Below are 21,529 nucleotides of genomic sequence, written 5' to 3' on the forward strand. Positions count from 1 at the left end.
TGCATGTGTGTGCCCTAAAGTTAACTTTAGTGTATATTTTACTACCACTACTTTTTATTCCCTAGGGTGTATGTATCCTTTCAAAAAATATATAATGTTTGGTGGTTTACATAATCTTCGGACCTAAAATGATTTTTTAAACTTGTGCAGAAAACACAAAAACAGCTCTGTCAGTGAAAGGTCAAAAAAACAAATGCGTAACTTTTTTATTTAATTTTTTTGTTAGATCCTCTGTCTGGGTTTTATTGCTTTGTCCCTACTGGAAAGATTTCCCTTCACTTGCTGTCAGAACAGACCAAAAAATAGTAGAGGAGAAGGAATAAAACAGAAAATATTTTTAGTGCTGTCTGTACCCGCAGTTCCATTGACAACAGGGACAGGAAGTAAGAGTAAATCTCACCAGTGTAGTCTCAGGCAGTCATAAAAACCAGACTGAAGTTTTTAACTTTTTTGTATCCATAGCAAACAAAAGTAGCTGGATTTAGTCTTTAATAAATGATTCAATTAATAGAATCCTTTGTTTTGAACTTTGCTAGGACAAATGGGAACATCTGGTCTCAGAGAAGAAGTCTATAGAGTTGTTTCATCATGTGAGCCTCATGACATTGGACACCATCATGAAATGTGCCTTCAGTTACCAAAGTAACTGCCAGAATGACAGGTCAGTACCTTCTGAGTGGTACTAAAATGTTTTGACATTTTTTGGTTTATTGCTATTAGGATACCTGGTGGCTGAAAGAGGTTACTGCATGGTATAAACTGGTCTCACATTTTGTCCCCTTACAGTGAGAGTGAATACATCAAGGCTGTCTATGAGCTCTCCTCTCTGGTAAATTATCGATTCCGCTTTTTCCCATACCATAGTGATCTTATCTTCAATCTGAGCCCCCATGGCTACCGCTTCAGAAGGGCACTAAGAACAGCTCATGAACATACAAGTAAGTGTCAAACCCTATGAATGCTACAGGACACCTGTCAAAAAAATATGAGGGCTGATTATCTCGCTACAATGGCATCTGAAAGTGAGTGGGATGTATAAAGCAGAAAAGTAAACATGTTGTCCCTGAAAATGATGTGTTGAAAGCAGAAAAAATGGGCAGGCATTAGCATCTGAGCGACTTTGACAAACTGTAATGTCCAGAAGACTGCATCTCCAAAATTGCAGCTCTTGTGGGATGTTCTTGGTATACAATGATCAAGCGCAACCAAAAGTGGTCCAAGAAAGGAAAACCAGGAAAGACAGGAAATAACCTGTCTGATTTGGGGGTGCAGATATAAAAAAAGTTGGGGGGGGGGGCATAATGTTAACATACTATCATTCTATCCTCTCCTCTCTTAGTTCCCTTCATCTGCATGTTGCTGCAATGAAAAGCACATGTATTGGGTCAGCTAAGAAAAGTTTCTCAATTTTTCTTAGTCATGGCACCCTTTAAAAGTATGCAAAATCTCAAGACACCCTAGTCCTGCTCTGTATTTATTGAGTTGAGGGACACTACCATCTACACTGGATAATGATGTCACCCACTCCTTGGCACCACATAGGGGAGTTCCCCCTTCACATCAGATTCCACCCATCACTTTATAGTCAGACTCTTTACATCAAAGTACCCCCTTGACATTGCCTCCTTCAAATCAAAGTCACCCCCAATCCTATTAGAATCCCTCCCTTCCCAATGGCGTTTCACCCATCATAACAGAGCATGATCCCATCACAACAGAGTCTGTCCCCCAGCACAACAGAGCCCCCCCCCATCAAAACAGAGGCCCCTCATTGCAACAGGGTCCCCCCCCATTACCCCATCACCCATCACAACAGAGTCCCCTCTTCACAAATAGCAACAAATGATGCCATGGATCCTGTTCCACTGCCCTGCACCATGGAAAAATTTGATATGGTACAGTGGATAGAGGCAGGGCACTGTGTAGCCATGCTGCCTTGGCACTGCCGAAGCTGAACGCTCCCTTCCAGCCCCCTCTACTTCCTGTTACCAATGTCATTGGTCCAGGGAGAATGCCACTGAAATCTGGGAGGCAAAGCCCTCTTCAAGAGCCCTGCGAGCAAGTGTGGCCAAGGCTCATTAATGCACATAGGGAGTGAAGGCTTGCCTGTGTATTTTGATCCAATTGAAGAGCTACTGTAGCTCAAAATGTTAATGCTGGTTCGGATAGAAAAGTGTCAGAACAAGTGCATCGCAGTTTGATGAGTATTTGGCTGCATAGCAGCAGACCAGTCCATGTTGACCCGTGTCCACAGGCAAAAGCACCTACAATGGGACCTTGAGCATCAGAACTGGTAAAAGGTGGCCTGGTTTGATGAAGTCAAGAATGGTTTAAGGAAACCTTGGGTCCTGCCATTCATGTGGATGTTACGTTGACACATACAACCTACCTAAACATTGTTTCTGACCAAGTACACCCCTTCATGGAAACGGTATTCCCTGATGGCAGTGGTCTCTTCTAGCAGGATAATGTGCCCTGCCACACTGCAAAACTGGTTCAAGAATGGTTTGAGGAACATGAGAACAAGTATGAGGTATTGACTGGGTCTCCAAATTCTCCAGATCTCAATTTAATTGAGCATCTGTGGGATAAGCTAGAAAAACGAGGCTGATCTATAGGGGCCTCACCTCACAACCTACAGGATCTACTACTGACAGCTTAGTGCCATATACCACAGCATACCTTCAGAGAAATAGTAAGTAAAGGTGTTGCCTTTCTATTTCCAACTTTACATAGTGTTTCTTGGTCAGTTTTGAGAGCGATAGATTTAGGGACACAGCCCAGCAACAAATCAATCCCAGAAAATCATTTGTGAAGCCTAACTCCAGCCAAAGCATCTATTTTAGTTTTTAACAGATTGGAGAAAGGTTAGGACCTCCCACAAGTTTTTATTATCTGCATCCCCTTGAGTAGACTTCCCCTCACTGTCACTTATGGTGACAGAATTTCACAAGGGCAGGAAGTGATGGAAAATCTCTCCAATGGAGAAAGATAGCAAAATAGGGAACAGTTAGGACCTATGTTAAGTGTTTACTGAATTCCTCTTTTGGTGACACCTGTTTCTCCAATTTCTTGCCTTGGTGTCACAGGAATAGGAAATGAGGAGAAATCTCAAAGGCAAAAACAGGATTAAAATATTTCTAACCCTAGAGTTCTGCTTTAAATGTTGGTAGCTAGGTTATGTATTTTTAATTCATATAAAATGGTGCCTTCAAGGATAAGTTCACATATTTAGGGTGTAACATGTAATATTTTACTAAACTAGCAGTCCTCCCTTCCGCTCCCCTGTTGTGACAGTGGGCTGGGGATCTTCTCCCCACACTCCCTGTCACATATTTTAAAAAAATGCGGCCATGCAAGGCTCCACCCAACCGCTTCATTCACAGAGTTCTGTGAATGGAAGAGCTACAACTACGCTCAGCCATTGTGGATGACAGGTTGTAGTTCTCAATGAATTAACAGGCGCTGATGAGTGTTCTATGTAGTTCATTGAACCTTGCTGTCATTCAGTACATGCCTGCCCCTATGAGGTGCAGGCAGACAGATACATCAACAGTCTGCAGGAGCCTGAGATTGCACCCGTGACTTGATGATCGCAGGTGCAATGCTTTACAGGCAACTAATAAAAAAATAATAAATGCACATTTTTTACCTGCAAAAAGATGTGCATTTATTATTTTTTTTCTAAAAATGTGAACTTATCCTTTAAAGTGTAACTTTAGGCAAAACCTTTTTATTTTTATTTTTTGCATACAGTAGGTAAGAATGAGGCCTTCTGTCAAGTTTTTATTGCTGTTTATGTCCCCCAATAGGAAGAGTCACTCCTCTGTTTGTCCTTGTGACCAGTGAAAGGAAATCCAAAATGTTTGAATTGTTCTTCAAACAAGGCCCATTGAGGACACCTGTTTTGAGGACAACTGTCTAAGAGAGGTAGTCCCTCTAACTTTCTGTTGCATCTCTGGAACAGGAAGTAAAGAGAAATTTCACAAGAGGTACAAATAAAAAAAAGCCTGGAAGAGGTTTTTAACCTTTCCATTCGCAATCCAATATTTAAAAAAATGGTTATATGTAGACTTTAGATAAAAGTTGTGTTCCAATTTTGTTAGGTATAACTTTACTCAATCTTTTAATACTAAGAATTCCTTTTGAGTTGAACTTTTGAGGGCAGAAACATAGAAGCCGCCACTGCTTGTAAAAGGTGTGGGCTCCAAGGCCTGAAGCTTAGGAATATAGAAAAATTTTACCCAAATACAGGCATGGACTTAATGGAGTTAATTAACTAACTTGTGTTAATAAATTGTAGCTCCACTTAAGCTTCTACACTAACAATTCCCTCTGAATTAACTTTTTGTTTTTTCCTAAGGGTTTAATATATTCCAGTTAAAGAATTTTGTCAATTGACAGTAACAACAAATACAATATGACATCATGATTTTACATTGGTTTTAAAAAGTAATACGTTTGCATTACAGATGATGTGATCAAGCGGAGGAAAGAATCTCTTAAACAGGACACTGAGCTGGAGAAGGTCAAGCAGAAGAGACACCTGGACTTTCTTGATATTCTTCTGTATGCCAAGGTACCAAATCTACTCTGAAAAGACCATGCAACATAAATGACATACTTTAGATTACATCATTTCAAGGTTCATGAAAGAAACATTTTAACACCCATGGGTATATATTGTCATGTTTAGGGAGCTTTGATCACCAACCAGCCATGTTGGTAAAAGCAAACAGTCTTTACGTTTCAAAACGTAAAAGAAAACAGCTTCCTTTCAGCATGTAAACCCAAACAACCAGTCATCTCAGATATAAAACAAAACTTTGGCTCACCGCCAGCATAAACCTTGCCCCATAACAGGGTTTAGAGCCCCTGCCTGCTCCAGGGATCCAAAGAAAAGGTCACAACAGTTCAGCAGTGTCTCAGTAGCCCACACAGTACACAGATCCTTCTCACAAGCGTGTCCTGCTCCAATTGGTAATGGAAGGAAGAAGAACTCTCCCTAAGGCTAATGTCGTAAGACAACCTGCCAGTGACAGACCACTTACTGTACCTTTTCCTGGAGAGTTGATTCCTTGCTAGCCAGACCATTGAGATGTTACTTTCTAGCTGCTGGCATTTAAGGACAGCGAGGGAAAAATTTCATAAGGGGAATTGGTTGCCCTGTCAAGCTGAAGCAACAGCAAAAAAATAAATAAAAAAAAAACACCACTTTTTAGTACAATGAAGAAGGCTAGACTGTCTATCATCTTTTTATTGCTTTGTGTACTCCCCTTGAATATTTACCCCCACTTCTGTCATGTCTTAGTGCCACCATTGTCACTAATAAAGGAAGTGAGGGCAAATCTCCCCAACAGCGACACGGATAGTAATAAAGACCTGACAGAGCTTTCCTCGTTATTTTATGCAAATTTTACAGTAAGAATTTCTTCTGAATTCAAAATTAAGGCCTCATGCACACAGGCTTATGAAACTAAGGCCCCTCTCACACCACAGATAAAAAGAGACCAAACAGGAACAAAAGATCCACCATGATGATCAGTAAATAGAACGCATAAAAACTGTCCTGTTGGTTTTTTTTATGACATACATGCATATGCATGGATTCTGTGTTATGGACCTGAATGCAGTGCATGTTTACACACCTGTTTGAATGTCAATGCATTGCAAAAACAATGCAGCTGCATTCAGATCTGTAAATTAAAAATGGTTGTAAATTCATTTTTTTTTCTATGGCCATGTGAATGGGGCCTAAGCAGTATTTTTTTTTCTTCCAGAATTTGGCAGAAAAAACGCCTTTGTTAAAATATGTATGCGGGTCTACGTGTGTATGGCATTTGAGCATAAATGTATTCAATTGGATGTAATTGGATATGGATTGAATATATTTATGTGCATATGCGCGTTTAGATGTATGTTTTTATTGCTTAACCACTCCTCTCAGAACGTGCCGTTGGTGCTTTTTTTTCTGGATGTAAACACTCCTCTTCAAATATGTCAGTAAATGCTTATATGTGTATGGCCACATAGGCTAACATAGAGGTGTTTTTACAGGCAGAAAAAAAAGTGCAGAATGCCAGTATAAGTGGCGGGTTTTATGTGTAGAGGCCTAAGGCTACATTCACATGGCCGTAACACAGCTGTAAAATTTTTACTGATCATTAGGCAAGGAACAAAAGTTTGTGAATGAATGATCAGTAAATAGATCCATTTTTGTATGCGTAAAATTGTCATGTTCTTTTTCTCAATGGTATATGTGTATACGCATGTCTTTAGATGCAGATTTTTGGCTACAGATCTGAATGCTGTGCATGTTTAGGCACCTATGTGAATATCTCCATTGAAAACAATGCATCTGCGTTCAGATCCATTAAAAATAATGTCTGTAGCTGTGTTTTTTTCACAGCTGTGTGAAGGAGGCCTTAAAGTGGATGTAAACCCGATTCATGAAATTTTAGCTGGGCACATATATCTGCAGTGTTTTGTTATCTCTCTTCAAAGCACTATGTGTGGTAGCTGTCCCCTGCCCTGTTCTCCTGTTATCAGCCTGATAATTCTTGACAAGTCACATATGATAAGCACCCAGCATTTGTGTTGGGGTGGATGCTATAAATAGAGTAGCAAAGCCCTTAACAATTCAACGATCAGAGCTGAAAGTCTCTACCTATGAGCAGAGGGGGTGTGTGCCTTTCTTCCAATCAGCTGTCTTGGCTGTATGCCCAGACTTCACTGCAGTGTTAACCATGATGTGCACTTTCTAAACAGTATATAAATATGAAGACAGCAGATATACATGTAAAACTTATGTAGGGAGATTTGTTTCCTCTCTGTGTATCATCTGAGGCTGTTCAGTTCACTGGGTATATGTGAGGGTTTACAGTGGGGATGGAAAGTATTCAGACCCCCCTTAAATGTTTCACTCTTTGTTAAATTGCAGCCATTTGCTAAAATCATTAAGTTCATTTTTTTCCTCATTAATGTACACACAGCACCCCATATTGACAGAAAAACACAGAATTGTTGACATTTTTGCAGATTTATTAAAAAAGAAAAACTGAAATATTACATGGTCCTAAGTATTTAGACCTTTTGCTCAGTATTTAGTAGAAGCACCCTTTTGATCTAATACAGCCATGAGTCTTTTTGGGAGAGATGCAACAAGTTTTTCACACCTAGATTTGGGGATCCTCTGCCATTCCTCCTTGCAGATCCTCTACCGTGCTGTCAGGTTGGATGGTAAACGTTGGTGGGCAGCCATTTTTAGGTCTCTCCAGAGATGCTCAATTGGGTTTAAATCAGGGCTCTGGCTGGGCCATTCAAGAACAGTCACAGAGTTGTTGTGAAGCCACTCCTTTATTATTTTAGCTGTGTTGGAAGGTAAAGCTTCGGCCCAGTCTTAGGTCCTTAGCACTCTGGATAAGGTTTTCGTCCAGGATATGCCTGTACTTGGCCGCATTCATCTTTCCCTCGATTGCAACCAATTGTCGTCCTGTCCCTGCAGCTGAAAAACACCCCCACAGCATGATGCTGCCACCATCATGCTTCACTGTTGGGACTTTATTCTACAGGTGATGAGCAGTGCCTGGTTTTCTCCACACATACCGCTTAGAATTAAGGCCAAAAAGTTCTATCTTGGTCTCATCAGACCATAGAATCTTATTTCTCACCATCTTGGAGTCCTTCAGGTGTTTTTTTTAGCAAACTCTATGCAGGCTTTCATGTGTCTTGCACTGAGGAGAGGCTTCTGTCGGGCCACTCTGCCATAAAGCCCTGACTGGTGGAGGGCTGCAGTGATAGTTGACTCTCTACAACTTTCTCCCATCTCCTGACTGCATCTCTGGAGCTCAGAAACAGTGATCTTTGGGTTCTTCTTTACCTCTCTCACCAAGGCTCTTCTCACCCAATAGCTCAGTTTGGCTGGACGGTCTGCTCTAGGAAGGGTTCTGGTCGTCCCAAACGTCTTCCATTTAAGGATTATGGAGGCCACTGTGCTCTTAGGAACCTTAAGTGCAGCAGAAATTTTTTTGTAACCTTGGCCAGATCTGTGCCTTGCCACAATTCTGTCTCTGAGCTCTTCAGGCAGTTCCTTTGACCTCATAATTCTCATTTGCTCTGACATGCACTGTGAGCTGTAAGGTCTTATATAGACAGGTGTGTGGCTTTCCTAATCAAGTCCAATCAGTATAATCAAACACAGCTGGACTCAAATAAATGAGTAGAACCATCTTAAGGATGATCAGAAGAAATGGACAGCACCTGAGTTAAATATATGCGTGTCACAGCAAAGGGTCTGAATACTTAGGACCATGTGATATTTCAGTTTTTCTTTTTTAATAAATCTGCAAAAATGTCAACAATTCTGTTTTTCTGTCAATATGGGGTGCTGTGTGTACATTAATGAGGAAAAAAATGAACTTAAATGATTTTAGCAAATGGCTGCAATATAACAAAGAGTGAAAAATTTAAGGGGGTCTGAATACTTTCCATCCCCACTGTACATCCACTTTAAAGTCAACCTTTGAGGGGCAGAAATAGATGCCTTTGCTCACCCAGTCCCACCCAAATATCTGATCACTTCAGGGTGGATCCTGTATGACCTAGGGAAAGGCTTTTGATGTGCCCTGATTTTATTATAATATGTTTGCCAATATATTCTTTTTTTAAACCATCAGGATGAAAATGGTCAGGGTCTGTCAGATGAGGACTTACGTGCAGAGGTGGACACATTTATGTTTGAGGGACATGACACAACAGCCAGCGGGGTCTCCTGGACATTATACTGTATGGCTATATACCCTGAACACCAAAACAAATGTCGGGAGGAGATCACAGAGCTTCTGGGAGGTCGGAAGACTTTAGAATGGTGAGAACATTTTATCTCAATGTCTGGGATATACCCTTATTATGATGACTTACTAAAAAGCTTTCTGTGCACTATTTATAGCTAAGGCCAATAAAAACTTGAGGTGTATAGGGTCAAAATTGAAAATCCTATATTAATTTCCACGTTGTCTTTCAATTATTTGTAGCTTACTCCTATTGATCTAAATCAGTGTTTCTCAACCTTTTTATCAGTCAATGCACCCTTTAAAGTTATGGACAGTCTCAAGGCACACCATTCTAAAATGTAAAAAAAATATTCTAATAGTTTTAAATAATGCAACAGCATCGACACGGGAAGGACACTAAATTTTGAGATTTATTCTTCCAAAGTAAATACAGTTTTGCTACTGACTAGTTTTCCAATGTTTCTCTTCTCGCTCAGTTTCTCTCCATCACTCAGCTAATGTGACCCCAGTGTTGACAGAGAGGGGCAGGGTAGGGTCAAACAAGGATGCTGTGCAGGCGCTCAACACCCTTCTTATCAACACTAATGACATCACTGGTGGCGTCTGGAAGGTTGAAATGGTGTACATTAAAAACCTGGGGATTTGTCTAACTAAAAGGCACGCTTGATCCATCTGCTGGCTTGTATACATTTTTGGGCAATTTTCAGGCATTTTGCCAAGGCACCCCTGAAGTAACCTCAAGGCACCCTGATTGAAAAAGACTGATCTAAACAATCTTGAAGTTTGTAAACTTGCATTGTGAAGATCCCATACACATACTTCCTTAAATTCTGTAACACATATTCACTAGATCCTGTGAGTAGGCATTGCTGAGTCGCACATTTCAAAGATGCTGCTTTCTGAACCACAGAGGTGGTGTGAGGACGAGTTGCAGGAGTCAGAAGTCACTACTTCCACTACTTCCAGGCAGCCAGGTACCATGGGATATGTAGTCCTTAGAAATTGAAAGTAAACAGCAGAGAAGAAGCTGCAAAGCATACAGGGAATTGAAGAAGTTGTGGAAAGAGACGGGCAGTAGACAGGCAGCATGCACTACACTAAAGAGATTTTTAAGTAAGCTTATATTGGATTGCCAAAAATAATTATTGTTTCTATTGTTATTACTATGCTGAAGTTGTAAAATGAAAGTGTATGCTGTGACTATAGAAGGCCTTTAAATAGCAGTGCTGTGTGGACGCTGGAAGATTAAAATACCAATTGCCTTCCAGTTTTCTAATATCTCTCTGTTGAAAAGAACTTTCCAGAGCTACTTTGCTGTTGGATTCTCTGTTCATTCACTACAGGGAATGCAGCAGAGAGAATGAGACTTGAAAATGTGCCTTTGTGATGGGAGACTTACAACTTCCAACAGATCATGCAGAATGTTCACATCAGTTTTAGGGTCCATGCACACTGGTCTTAAAAAACGCTGCTTCTACAATAGTTTTGCTCCCACTGCTAGGTCTGAGCAAATGAGGAGGGAGAAAGCAGAAAGAGACTCTGCTCGCGTGCACATTGCTGAATTGAGAATGGGCTCAGGTATGTGGGGGAGCTGCATACTGAAGGTATTTTACCTCAATGAGGAGAATGCATTAAGGTAAAAAACCTTCAGCCTTTAGAACCACTTTAGGCAGCAGAGGCACTTACAGACAGTAATGCCGTGTACACACGGGCGGACTTTTCGGCATCAAAGATCCGACGGTCTTTCCGACAGACTTTCGACGGACTTTTGACGGACTTCTGACGGACTTTCGAACGAACGGACTTGGCTACACACGATCTCACCAAAGTTCGACGGATTCGTACGTGATGACGTAAGACCGGACTAAAATAAGGAAGTTGATAGGCAGTAGCCAATAGCTGCCCTAGCGTTTTTTTTTGTCCGTCGGACTAGCATACAGACAAGCGGATTTTTCGACCGGACTCAAATCCGTCGGAAAGATTTGAAACATGTCAAGTCCTCTGGCAAGGGAGCAGGTGACAGGGCCAAACCACGCTATCTGTGTTTATGGACGCAGAAAGAGTGCAACTCAGAAGCAAGTCCGCAGGTGGAACCCTCATAGAAAGCGGCTTACTATGGGGTTCCACTGAGAAGAGGAGACGCTGAAAGCACAGGAGGAGGACCACAAAGCAATTAAGTATGACGGTTTTGCTATTAAAAAAAAAAATGACTTTATAATCACTTTAATATATTTCACTTTTGTGTGTGATCAGGGAAGATATGGGTAAGATGCCGTATACCACTATGTGTATTAAGGAGAGCATGCGCCTGTATCCACCTGTGCCAGGTGTGTCCCGACAGCTTACCTCACCTGTCACCTTCCCTGATGGACGGAGCCTGCCTAAAGGTCAGTCATCACAAAAGCTTCACATTTTAGATTGTACATTTTTGTGCCTTTAAAACCTATTTTATTGTTGAATGAATGCTTTTCTGAAATTGCACTTGCAGTATACTATTACAATTTGCCATATTTCTCTGAACACAAAATTAGGGTCTGGGCACATGTGCAAGCTTTTTACCGATGGCGCATTCCACAAATGTGGTTGTCACAAAGTTATGGTGTCATCATGCCAGTGAACACACCAAATTGTGCTAGTTATTTGATACTATGTCCGTCAAATCATTGGAACTAACTGCTCCTAGTATGGTGACAGCATGCTACAATGACTATTTCCTAAATGTGTCCAGACAATGCCTGCTGAATGTGCATAGGCTATTCTAAAGGAAATGCACCACTTTGTAAATTAATTTCCACTTTAGTTTTCATTTCATATTAACTATCAGAGGTAGTATGCTCTAGTACTTTCAAGTTTAGCCCTGAAATTTTTTTTGGCAGAGATTTTTAGTTTTTTTTCATTACCAGTTTAAATTTTTCTACTTCTGATAACATAGTAATACATATTTGTGACTGCCGGAAATTATTTCTAAAGGGCCTAAAGTAAAATAACCACAGCCTGTAAAAGAAGATGCTGTAAACGTACCTTTTCAGGGTGTAAAAGAAGAAAAAACAGCAAAGGCGCCTCTTAGTAAGATTGTATTGTTTAATGATAAAGTTCCATTAAAAAAACTCACATGTAACAACTTGTTAGTCCAGCACGGGGAATTACAGTAGGAGCCATACGTAGTCTCTGCACTTTCCGGTGGAAAAGAGCCTTGTTCCTCTGCGCTGTCGGCTTGTATGTTCGGCGCAGACTTCCGGGATACGATCGTGATCCAAAACGAGGCTTACACCTCAGCCAGGCAGTCGAATGGAGGGCTGGAACGCAGAATCAATGGTATGGGCTGAGACTACGTATGGCTCCTACTGTAATTCCCCATGCCGGATTAACAAGTTATTACATGTGAGTGTTTTAATGGAACTTTATCATTAAACAATACAATCTTACTAAGAGGCGCCTTTGCTGTTTTTTTCTTCTTTTACATATTGGAGTGGCTGCCCTGCTAACAGACTGTATACATCTCACGAAGAGCTACTCATTGCTCAAAGGACTATTTTTATGATGTGCATCGGGGTCTATCATTTACATTGAAACCTGCGCTTCTATCTGTTGTTGTATTTGTTACCTTTTCAGGGGCCTGTGTGTTGAAACTTTGCTACGTTGCCTATATCCAGCCAATGCAGTTATTTGATGCTCATGGGAGCGTATGTACTTGTTCCTCCCATAACTAGAGGGCATATGAAATGGCAGGAGCAACCACTGCAGGTGACAAGGGAACACATATTTACACCCGGAAGTATGGAATACCTGCAACAGCCAAGGATGAGCAACACAGCAGTTAACACACATGTCATCTGAAAGCTAAGCATAGTTTTGGGTTATTTCACCTTTGATCCTGTTGTGACAGGGTAAATTTAAATATAAGCTAAGTTGAATTTTGTGTGAACATGGGCCATAAAATCTTGGAAACACACACACATACTTATCTAAGATTTACAGGCAATTGTATCATGTTTTTGTTCTTTTTTATCTGGCAGACACTTTGATTTTTATGAATATATATATCATGAACAGATGCCCCAGTGTCTGGGATGATCCAGAGGTAAGGTTGGTGTTTTTGAAACATTGATGTGCATACTGACATGTAATTAATTGTTCTATTGTTATTTATTTTAACCAGTGACATCTATAGTAATTTAGCAAAAGCTCTGTGCAAAATCATATTAGAACAAATCATGTTGTCAATTTATGAAACACACCAACTTTTACATTGTATGCTGTATACAGCCATGGTGTGCTCTTTCTAAAGGCTGATTACATACATAAAGATACATGAAGACGTTTCAGTATATCGCAGACTGGCTGTGTACCCTATTTAGTAAATACATTTCTTTACAATGTGGTGCGTTGATCAGCTGTTTCAAACTTTTCAAGTCTAGGATATGTTCCCTCTTACCATCTCTTTTCTTTCTCTTTTTTTCTCTGAATATTCTAAAATACATCATCATGTACAGTGTTTCTAGCAAACTTTTGCATAAAAAGAGGAATTCATTGTTTGCATATATTGCAATATATGTTCAAGCTGGCCAACTGCATTAAAGTGATCCCTCTCTGGCCAATCCCTACTCTACTGTGCAAAGTGACAAATACTTACTCATTCAAAGCATACTTTAATAAATATATAGTACCAATATGGGGTAGACAGACACACTTGGGGGAGAGCTACAGACCCAGGTCAGGTCACTGACCTACATTATGCGGTAGAATTGGAGAAAAGTAGAAATGTCTGTATGTGTATATACAGTGTGTATATATATATAATAGGATTTTTTAAAACAGCTTACCTGTAAAATCCTTTTCTTTCGAAGGACATCACGGGACACAGAGCTACAGTAATTACTGATGGGTTATATAGGTATCACTGGTGATTGGACACTGGCACACCCTATCAGGAAGTTCAACCCCCTATATAATCCCTCCCCCTTACAGGGATACCTCAGTTTTGTAGCCAAGCAATATAGTGTATTAGAAGAGGGGTGGGACCTCTGTGTCCCGTGATGTCCTTCGAAAGAAAAGGATTTTACAGGTAAGCTGTTTTAAAAAATCCTATTTTCTTTCTCGAACATCACGGGACACAGAGCTACAGTAATTACTGATGGGATGTCCCAGAGCAATGCTACCTGAGGGGGGGGAACCACGACCAAGTAGGGTGCAATCAGACCTGAGGACCCTGTACCGCTGCCTGCAGCACACTACGCCCAAAGGCGATATCCTCATGCCTTCTCACATCCACCTGATAGAATCTGGTGAATGTATGAACTGAAGACCAGGTTGCGGCCTTACAGATTTGAGCCATAGAGGCCCGGTGATGCACTGCCCAAGAAGCACCAATAGCCCTTGTGGAATGTGCCCTGATCTGAAACGGAGGAATCTTCTGTTTCAAACCGTAAGCTTGAATGATCAACTGTCGAATCCATTTAGAAACGGTAGCTTTTGATGCTGCCTGTCCTCTATTGGGACCCTCTGGCAGCACAAACAAAACATCCGTCTTGCGGATCTGAGCAGTTGCCCCTAGATAGGCCTTAACTGCTCTTACTACATCCAACGAATGTAGAGATCTCTCTTCCGGAGAACAGGGATCTGGAAAAAAGGAAGGTAGAACAATGTCTTGGTTTAAATGAAAATCAGAAACCACCTTCGGTAAAAAACTAGGATGAGGGCGTAGTACCACTCTATCCTTGTGTATAATCAAATAAGGCTCCTTACAGGAAAGAGCTGCTAATTCTGATACTCTTCTAGCAGAAGAGATGGCCACCAGAAAAATTAATTTCCTTGTCAACAAGACCAAAGGAATCTGACTTATTGGTTCAAAAGGCCATTTCTGTAACACAGCCAGGACCAAATTCAAGTCCCAGGGGTTTAGGGGCGCTTTAACCGGAGGATTAAGACGCATCACCCCCTGCATAAAGTTTCGGACCAAAGAATGCGAAGCAAGTGGCCGCTGAAATAATACTGATAAAGCAGAAACCTGGCCCTTGATGGTACTCAAGGCCAGCTTCATCTCTAATCCCATCTGTAGAAAATCAAGGATTCTACCTATGACATATTTCCTGGGATGCCAACCTCTGGATTCACACCAGGTTATATAAGCTTTCCAGACTCTATGATAAATCATCCTGGAAGCTGGCTTCCTTGCATTAATCAAGGTAGATATGACAGGACCTGAGAGCCCACGACTCTTCAGAACGTGGGTCTCAATAGCCAAACCATCAAATTTAGTGTTTGTAAGGCAGGATGGAACACTGGACCTTGAGATAACAGGTCTGGGCGTTCCGGTAGTGTCCACGGGGAACCTACCGTCATCCTCACTATTTCTGCATACCAAGTCCTTCTGGGCCAAGCGGGGGCCACCAGAAGTACCGACTTCCTTTCCTGCCTGATCCTGCGAAGGAGTCGTGGTAGTAGCAGAATAGGCGGGAATGCGTAAATCAGTGAGAACCGATGCCACGGAATCACCAACGCATCCGTCCCGCATGCAAGAGGATCTTTTGTCCTTGCCACAAATCTGTCTATCTTTTTGTTGAATCGGGATGCAAAGAGATCTACATCTGGAACCCCCCCATCTTTGGCATATGGCCCAAAAGACGTCGGGATGCAGAGACCATTCCCCTGGAAGTAACTGCTGGCGACTTAGATAGTCCGCCTGCCAATTCTCTATTCCCGGGATGAAAACTGCCGATATGCATGGCACATGCATCTCTGCCCAGACTAAGATCTGGTTCACCTCTTTTTGAGCAGCTCGGCTCCGGGTGCCTCCCTGATGATTGACATAAGCCACTGCTGTGACATTGTCGGACTGGATCCTGACCGGACAACCCTGTAGCCTGATAGTCCAGGCTTTTAGAGCTAGATGTATCGCCCGGATCTCCAGAATGTTGATGGGTAAGGTCCTCTCTGTCTTGGACCATACTCCTTGGACCGCAGCCTGTTCCAGAACTGCTCCCCAACCTGACAGACTGGCATCTGTTGTTACCACCGTCCAGGTAACCGGTAGAAAGGATTTCCCCTTCTGCAGGTTTTCGGGTATGAGCCACCAATTGAGGCTCTGATGCACCGCATGCGACAGGTGCATCGGAAAGTCTAATGCCTGAACCTTCTTGTTCCAGGTCGACAGAATACTGTGTTGCAGCATTCTTGAGTGAAACTGAGCATAGGGAACTGCTTCGAATGAAGACACCATCTTCCCTAGTAGCCTCATACAAAGGCGGACTGAGGGACCCTTCTTGGTCCTTACTGTCAGAATCAGCTCTCTCAAAGCAGTGATCTTTGCCTGGGGTAGAAATATTTTCTCCTGGCTTGTATGTATAATCAGACCTAAATATTCCAGTCTTCTTACTGGTTTTAGGAAAGACTTTTCTAAGTTGAGGATCCAACCCAGGTGTTCTAGATACCTGACCGTGGTCCTCAAGTTTCCATTCAAAGAGGCTACCGACCGGTCTATCAAGAGCAGGTCGTCTAGGTATGCTATGACAGCTATACCCTGAGCCCTTAATCTGGCCAGAGGAGGAGCCAAGATCTTTGTGAACACTCGAGGTGCAGTGGCTATACCAAAGGGCAGAGCCATAAACTGGAAATGACGCCCTCCTACCTCGAAGCGCAGAAACTTCTGATGAGCAGGAAAAATGGGCACATGCAGATATGCATCTCTGATGTCTATTGATGCCAGAAATTCTCCTCCCTGCAGGGTGGGAACTACTGTTCGAATTGATTCCATGCGGAAGGATTGAATCCTTAGGAATCGGTTCAGATCCCTTAAGTCCAAAATGGGCCTGACATCCCCATTTGGCTTTTGGACCGTAAAAAGGTTGGAATAGAAGCCCAATCCCTGGTCCTTTGCGGGAACTATCATAATGACCTCCTGCGACAAAAGTCGCTCTAACGCTAGAAGGAGCGACTGCTTCTTCTCTGGGTCTCTGGGAACATTTGATCTGAGGAACCGAGGAGAAGGGAATTCCTGAAACTCCAGCTTGTACCCTAAGGTTACCGTGGAGACTACCCATCTGTCCTGGAAGTCCTCCTGCCAGAGCTCTGAGAATTGTCGCAGTCTTCCCCCCACTCGAGTGAGCGGGTGCGCCCCCTCATGCAGAGGTCTTAGTGTTTTGCCTAGTAGGCTTCTTTCCCCAGGACTTCTTTTGTCCCTGGGGTTGACTCTTGTCTCTGGACCCCGATGGAGGCGGCCGTCGAGACTGCCTGGAGGCTGAAGCCCCCGGCGCTGGGGAAAGAGTCCGTTTGAAAGAGGGACGCTTACTCTTCTTCTTGACAGGTAAGAGAGTGCTTTTCCCACAAGAGATTCTCTTGATATAGTTATCCAAGTCCTCTCCAAACAACCTTGCACCACGAAATGGAAACCCAGCCAGTAGCTTCTTACATGGTGCTTCGGCTGACCAATTTTTCAACCATAGGATTCTACGTATATGCACCAACCCCAGTGAAAGACGGGAGGTTTGCACGATAGAATCTCTAATGGCGTCAACCACAAAGCATAAGGCCGCTGGAAGGTTAGCAAACCCCTGGGCCTGCTGTTCAGGTAATACTTTGATGACCTGCTTAACATGGTCTCTTAAGTATTGACAGACTCCAATCGCTGCTATTGCAGGTTGGGCCACTGATCCTGCTAAGGAGAAAACATCCTTCAATAGGGATTCCATCCTTTTATCTACAGGATCCCTGAGCATCTGAGCATTGTCTACAGGACAAGTCAGGCTATTATTTATGGAGGAAATGGCGGCATCAATAGCTGGTATTCCCCACATTTTAATAAACTTTTCTTCCATCGGATAAAGTGTTGAAAACTTTCTCGGCGGAAAAAAAAACGTTTGTCTGGGTGATCCCACTCAGAATAAATAAGCTTTTCAAGTAAAGTATGAACAGGAAAAGCATGTGCTGCTTGGAAAGGTTTCAGTGACCCCAAAGCAGAAGAGGATTCTTTAGCAGTTTCAGGTATGGGCAACTTAAATGTGGAGCGGACCAATCCCGTGAGGATCTGCACTAAGACTTTCTCCTCTTGGGAAGTCGCAGAGGGTCCCTCTCCACCTGAATCCTCCGAAGAGGAATCATCCATCCCATCCCGATCCTCTGAAAGGGATTCATCTCCTTTATCCCAGAGCTCCTCTGTCTGAGGGTCTTGGGGAACAGAGGAAAGCCTAGTGCGTTTTCTTCCACTGAGTGAAGACGTAATCACGGCCATTAATCTTTCCTCTAGACCATTAATGGTTGGGGAAAAAACCTCTTGTGTAATATATACAGGGGCTGAAGTGCCAGAAGCAGGTGTAGCCCCTGACCCCGATGGCTCTCCCTGGCTAGCCGTCCCTGGCCCATCTTTAGGGGGGAAGGATGCTGCCGACAGGGGGCCCTCAGAACCTGAACGAGATCCCCTAGTGTCTCTGGTTCCTGGGGTGCTTGAACCTCTTCTACCCATAGTGCAAAGCAACAAGGTGTGAGGTATACAAATGAACACTGTCCGCTGAGCGATGTAGTCTGGCTAAAAGCCTTGCTACCCAATGCTCAGTCTGGTGTTACTTCAGTAAATGCTGCCTAGGAGAATGCCTGTGTCCCACCTTACATGCGACCGTCAGCTCTGTGTCTCTCAGAAGGCTGAGTGCACCTGTACAGAGTGCCTTTAATAGCCTGCAGCTGGCCTGAGTGGGAGTCTAAACACTCTGTGCTGACATCCCGCCCCCTCCTCTACCGCCCCCCCCCCTCGAGTTTTGAAAAAAACGAGCGCTTCCCGCACTGCCGACTCTCCTGTCATGCTCTGGAGAAAAGGCTGGGGATGGGGGGAGGGGAAGGAGGGAGACTGGTAACAAGATTTGCCTGAACGGCTATCTTCAGAGATGGTGGCCATTAGGCCACAGAGCCCGGGTGGTATAACCACTTTCTAGACCCCTGTGGCCACTCTCTAGCCTGGGGGGGAACATTCAAACATGAGAAATCCCCCCATCCACCTTACCTGCTTGCAGCCTGCTTGATACGCTGGGACATACACAGCGATTACAACACCTGAGACAGACATTCAGCATGTGTAGGTTTGTGCTCTTGGCAGCCCCCGGTGGTCACAATAGGCATAGCATGCATTTACCTTAAAGGAGAAAAGCCACTAGAACTCAAAAATTCTGTGGAATCTCCTCTTACCTTATCCAGCCGCAGGGAGCCGTTTACACAGACCCAATCTTCACCTCTCACGGTGGGCTCCGTTTGAAAAAACCGTCAGAGACTGGGGCCCCCATCAGTAGGGGGATCCAACAGTTCTGGGACCGTAAAGCACCTCGCCAGAAATTAGGAAGTTTAAAGCCATTTTCTGATCTGCGGGGTCCAGCTCTCTAAAAAGAGAAGCATTACGGGTAAAACCTCGTTTCTTCGGACACGAGGCCCGGGTACCATTCAATTCGGCCATGAAAAGACACTTTGAATGGATCCGGTTCGCCTGGCTTGCCCCAGTATAGGATCTTAGGATATTCCCTTTGGAGCTCAGCACAGGACATCTTTACACGTCCATCACCTAAGACACTGGCGTAAAAACTGAGGTATCCCTGCAAGGGGGAGGGATTATATAGGGGGTTGAACTTCCTGATAGGGTGTGCCAGAGTCCAATCACCAGTGATACCTATATAACCCATCAGTAATTACTGTAGCTCTGTGTCCCGTGATGTTCGAGAAAGAAATATATATATATATATATATATATATATATATATACGTATTTACAGAGAGCAATATGCATTTTTTTTGTTTCCGTTGAGCCCATCATCTGCCTGAAGTCTATGTATGGAGTTCCTTTGACCCATTTCTGCAGTTTTAGCTGTGTTCCCAGCTTTAAAGGGGACTTGCACTGATAAGACTCTTTCAACCAAAGGTCCATCTAATAAAATGAGAACGTGTAAGGATAGGTAGGCGGGTGATACTTCCTCCATGTTTCCCTCATCGTTGGGCAACAGAGTCACTGCCTTACACATGGGGTACCTTTACTTGAGTCACGCTCATGATCCAGTAGATGACAAACATGAAGGAACTCTAGTGAATTCTCTTGGTATGTTAAGCATCACCACGGTTACTTGTGCATTATGGGGGACACGCAGAGCCAATGCCCTCTCCACTTGTCCAGCATATCACCGCTACCTCACTTTCAGTAACGATATGGGTTTCTGCCGTGCACCTAGCATGGACTCCATGCATGCATTTTGCTTAACTGTTTCTCTTCTGTACCTGTGTACAGGCTAAGGGCCCCGGCAGTGCAGATCTACTCCCACTGCTGTGGGAGACAGATCACTGCTGAAGGAGTGTCAACCACATCTTTCTCACTGCAAGAGGCTATCTCACTTGCTACATGTAAATGCTTAACGACAGGCTGCTAGAGAAACCTTCTTTTCCCTTGGTAACCACTGTATCTTCACACTGTATGAACTTTTGTACTGTTGTTTTCTTACCCCAATGTGCTTTATCTGACCCACGATGTAGACTATGTGTGTGCCGGTTACTTGCATTACACCCCTTTTAATAACTTCAAACAGGGCAAAGCAAAGTTTCAAAGCTTTACTGAATAAACATAATTCTGACAATCCGAAAATAAGTGCAAACAGGTTCCTAACATTATCATTCCATAACTAAGGCTTGCTACTGCCCCAACATACCTGCTCAGGTTAAGTCCATAATTAGATGAGCCCATAGTGGGTTTAACACCAATTTCAGCAATTGTCCATTCTCCAGGCTCCGATAACTGCACAGCAACTTTCTGATCCCCACATTTCCAGGCTCCATGCGACTCTGGCTGTTTCCTTTCTCTTTTATTTTCTTTTACCTGTTTTCCCCCCATAGGCGTGGACCCCCTGTTCCTTTTATAATGCACGGAACCAGTGGGCTGGACCCAGCAAAGCCCGCCAAAAAGAAAACTGGGGAACACAATTCTTAGCTTCCTGACTGGGGCTGTGTGAATGGGCAGCCGTAACCTCTAACCTGCCTACAAACATACTCACAAGGGTGGTGGAAGTCACACTGAATTGCACTATTGGAATATGAATTGAAGGTGGATTATGTTACATGCAAGAAAAAAAGACAGTCACTTCCAGCACTAAGGGGTTTTCTAAAGTGAAGGGCAACAGGGACATCAGTAGCCTAGCTCTGAGGAAGAGGGTGCGTCCCCGAAACGCATCAGCTTATACCCCGTGATGGTATATAGCACATAATTCTACACTGTGTGGTTTTATGGCTTATAAGAGTTGCTTTTTGGGAGTAATCACCTTTTATGAATTTTATCATTTATTAAATATCATTGGTAATGCACTAGGTGTGTGCGCCTTCCATTTTTGTCTTTTATTTACGTGCAATGCATGTTTATAATGGTATTGATTTAGGATTCATACAGTTTTGGTGGTGCACTAAGTTTTGGGACAGTCTAATTTTTAATATTGCATTTTTCATCTTGATACACAACTGTTGCATTTGAATTTTCACTTGAATGCACTATTGTGAAATCTTGAGTATAGGGATTTCATATATATATATATATATATATATATATATATATATATATATATATATATATATATATATATATATATATATATATATATATATATATATATATATATACAGCACAATTTTATTTTATTATATTGTGTGATAATTATCACCTCACAAGCCATCAAAATAATCCTTCAGACCTGGCAAATAGAAAAATTAGCAGTGAAGAAATGTTTTCCCAT

The 21,529-nt window shown here is 42.7% G+C and overlaps 1 protein-coding gene across 1 annotated transcript in view; it reads left to right on the top strand.

Annotated features, from left to right (window-relative positions):
* The window catches only part of LOC141103702 (cytochrome P450 4B1-like), a 67,370-nt gene that overhangs the window by 32,276 nt on the left and 13,565 nt on the right, over positions 1-21,529 (top strand). Inside the window, exons 5-10 of the mRNA XM_073593594.1 lie at positions 537-661; positions 787-938; positions 4,473-4,579; positions 8,676-8,866; positions 11,046-11,179; positions 12,809-12,873. Of these exons, the coding sequence (XP_073449695.1) occupies positions 537-661; positions 787-938; positions 4,473-4,579; positions 8,676-8,866; positions 11,046-11,179; positions 12,809-12,873 (774 nt within the window). The remainder of the gene's footprint in view (positions 1-536; positions 662-786; positions 939-4,472; positions 4,580-8,675; positions 8,867-11,045; positions 11,180-12,808; positions 12,874-21,529) is intronic.

This window comes from Aquarana catesbeiana, linkage group LG07 (genome assembly GCF_042186555.1).
Source record: "Aquarana catesbeiana isolate 2022-GZ linkage group LG07, ASM4218655v1, whole genome shotgun sequence".
NCBI lineage: Eukaryota > Metazoa > Chordata > Amphibia > Anura > Ranidae > Aquarana > Aquarana catesbeiana.